The 3,379-nt window shown below is 30.1% G+C and overlaps 1 protein-coding gene across 1 annotated transcript in view; it reads right to left on the bottom strand.

Moving 5' to 3' along the window:
* Positions 1 to 1,469: 1,469 nt before the first annotated feature.
* LOC108574690 (leucine-rich repeat-containing protein 40-like) overlaps positions 1,470 to 3,379 on the bottom strand; it is a 3,353-nt gene continuing 1,443 nt past the window's right edge. Inside the window, 6 exon segments of the mRNA XM_017937314.1 lie at positions 1,470 to 1,638; positions 1,698 to 1,883; positions 1,998 to 2,330; positions 2,415 to 2,615; positions 2,688 to 2,830; positions 3,072 to 3,367. Of these exon segments, the coding sequence (XP_017792803.1) occupies positions 1,533 to 1,638; positions 1,698 to 1,883; positions 1,998 to 2,330; positions 2,415 to 2,615; positions 2,688 to 2,830; positions 3,072 to 3,367 (1,265 nt within the window). The 3' untranslated portion in view covers positions 1,470 to 1,532.

Raw genomic sequence — 3,379 nt, 5'->3', positions numbered from 1 at the left:
ATGTAGAGTGGACCTTTAGCAACTTTCTTATATAGATTTTAATGCACTAGACCCTTTCAGTAATTAGTAATTAACAATTTTAGTACATGATGTCGGGAACGATATCGCATACCGTCAAGTATCTTTACGGTTTTTCATTAATTTCATAGCTTTCTGCTAAATTCCCTTCCAACTAACTACACGAGTCTGAAAGGTAACTCTTTTGGCTATATTCTCGTATAATTTTTATTAAAATATTCGGTTTAGTTTAAGAGTTATTGAACATTCTTTGGGAGAGTATTACAGCCGTCGCTTTCAATCGTAACACATTTTCGTTATTTCACTAGAAATGCATGATTATTTATGCACTCTTGAGCTTGAAGAATGTAGAATAGACTTTTATTTATATTCTCCAATAATTTTTGTAGTCGTAAGTGATGTGGTTTATTAGATATTTACAATTGTTTGTAACATTCGACTATACTCGGGTAAGATGAATAGGGACTCTCTCCTTTAATGTTTAATTACTCTTGAACTAAGCCGAATATGTTCATAAAAATTGTAGAAGAATTTAGCTAAAGGTGTTGCCTTTCGGGTACATATAGTTAGCTGTATGGGAATTTAGTAGAAAGCTATGAAATTATTGAAAAACCGTAAAGATGCTTGACGGTATGCGGTATCGTTCCCGACATCACGTACTAAAATTATTAATAACCAATTATTGAAAGGGTCTATTGCATTAAAATCTATATGGGAAAGTTGCTAAAGGTCCACTCTACATTCTTCAATTCTAAAAGTTCACAAAATCATCTTAATTATTCAGTTATTATTGATTTTTCCCTGGCCGCCTTCATTTCACCCGTGGGAGGTTGAAAATGGCGGCTGGCGGACCAATAGGAAACGTTCTCTCTCTGTCCTTCTCGCACACTAGTGCTTTCTTTGTCTAATACCTCTGTTGATATTCTGTGTTCCTATTAAAAAGTTGTAGTTCCGATCACCAAACACAAAATGGCGTAGTTTCGCCTTTAAAATTTTCTGTCCTTATCTAACACACACCATTATTGCTATCTTTGTTTACCACTATTTCTTTCCTTGTCGAACTCATATCTCTAGTGCTATCCTTATCTACCGCTATTCTTTTCCTTGTTTTTCTTCGCAATCTCCGTCATTTTTATTATATTTAATCCATACTTATAATAAATTTTTAATTGCTTTAACATCATTAATAAGAGTAGATAATAATAATAAGTAGATAGTAAAATACGAAAATGGTAAGGGTGTTCTCGGCCCCCGTGCCGTGGACACAAAATCTCATAAGATGTTAAGTTTATCCTCCACCTCGTCTGTGACAATAATTGTACGAGAAAGGGAAATAAGTGCCATATAGAACCAGTTAATTTATTTGAAATAATTTATTTAGAAATGTGCAATTACAGTAACATCACATAATTGGCATATACTTCTGTTGACACATATTGATTTGTCTCCTGAACCCCTGCATATTTTTCTAGCTATATAAAAACATCTCAATATATTTCAACAACTTGTACATTTCAGTGAGGTATTCTGTTCCTAAGATATGCAAGCACTTCTTCTGTAGATTTTGCTAAAATTGCTTGTCTTGGTTGTTTGAAGCAATTTCCAGACAAATATAGATTCCTGAAAATGTTTATCATTGTAACATACCGAATAATTATAATTCACTTATTTTAACTCACTTTATGCTTTTTAAATTGCCAAGTTCTGGTGGTACAAGTCCAATATTGTTATTAGCAAGATTCAATGTTGCGAGTTTTTGTAATTTTTGTAAAGATGGCACATTGATATCAGTGATTGAATTGTCATTTGCTATTAATATTTCTAGAGAATTGACATCAGAAACAGATTCCGGTATTTCTTTATACCTGTGTGCAAAATATCAATAAGTTTTAATACTGCTTCATTTATATGTATATGGATGCATATTATAAAAATAAAAATTGTAGTAACGTAATTTAAATATATGTGTAATGTAATACCTGTTGAATGAAATATTAAGTTCTTGTAAATATTTAAGCGAACCGAGATTTGCAGGCAGCGTTTCTAACAAATTTTTACTCAAATCCAAAACTTGTAAATATTGAAATTTTTCACCAATCCATTCTGGTAGATACGTTAGTTGATTAGATATCAATTTTAAATCAGCAACTCTTGCAATTACACGTAGCTCATCCGGTAAGACAGAGAATTTATTTCTACTTAAATCCACTGTACCTACATCAGCTTTACACGCATTTTCCAATACTTCTTGTGGTAATTCAGTAAGATTTTGTCCAGCTAAGCTGAGCAACTTTGTACTTTGCATTGTGTATCTAAGGTATTATATTAAAATTAATTTATTGTTGTCATACACACAAGCAGCACACAGTCAGCATTGAATTAAGTACATCACGTACTTATCTGGATAAATATTTGTACTGGCATCTGATATTACATGTTCTTGTATATTTAAATTTGTACTTTTAATATCTTGACGTACATGTTTTAAAATTCGAGATGTACCACATCGTATTATATCGGCTCTTACATTTTGTACATTATTTCCATCAATTATAAATTGTTTTAAATTAGGCATTATGCCTACATAACTTGGTATTCTGTAAAATAAAGAATATTATTTCGAAAATGCTTCTCTGAAATAGAATAATAATGCATTCAAAGTAACATACACAGTTATTTTGTTGTGTGATAAATCAAAAATTTCTAGATAAACCAGTTTTATTACTTCCTCTGGTATTGTTTCAATTTGATTATTTCCTAAAGTCAATGTTTTTAATTGTCCTACACCTTCTAAACAAGACATATCAATTTCCTATAAATTATGCAAAATAAATATTAAAAATTTATTATACATAACTTTATTACATATAATATTACTATTATTATCAATCACTGCAATAATATTTTTTGCCAGAGGCCACAAAGTACACCTTTTATAAAAATATTAAATATAAAAACAATCTCCTCTCTTTACTTAACAGAAATAATAATCTACTTAATTTCTTCATAAATGATCACTATTTATGCTAAGATTAGCTTGTAATAGTACGTACAGCAATGTTATTATCAGCCAAGTGCAGTACTCTTAATAGTGTACAACCAGACATGTCAGGAAATGTTGTTAATTTGTTTGTATGTAACATCACTGTTTCTATCTTCCTCAATTCACCCAGAGGTGGCAACATTTCCAACTGATTATAACTTGCATCCAATTTTTGCAATGCTATTTTCAAAAAATATATGCCATTATTGTTAAATTTTATATCTTTCAGGAAGAAGCAGTGTGAAACTGTTTTTCTATTAAACTAACTTTATATGTTAAATATATATGATAAAAAAATAAAATTAAATTAAAATATAT

The sequence above is a fragment of the Habropoda laboriosa genome, unplaced genomic scaffold (genome assembly GCF_001263275.1).
Source record: "Habropoda laboriosa isolate 0110345459 unplaced genomic scaffold, ASM126327v1 scaffold203, whole genome shotgun sequence".
NCBI lineage: Eukaryota > Metazoa > Arthropoda > Insecta > Hymenoptera > Apidae > Habropoda > Habropoda laboriosa.
This window is presented reverse-complemented; position numbering and strand designations above follow the sequence as displayed.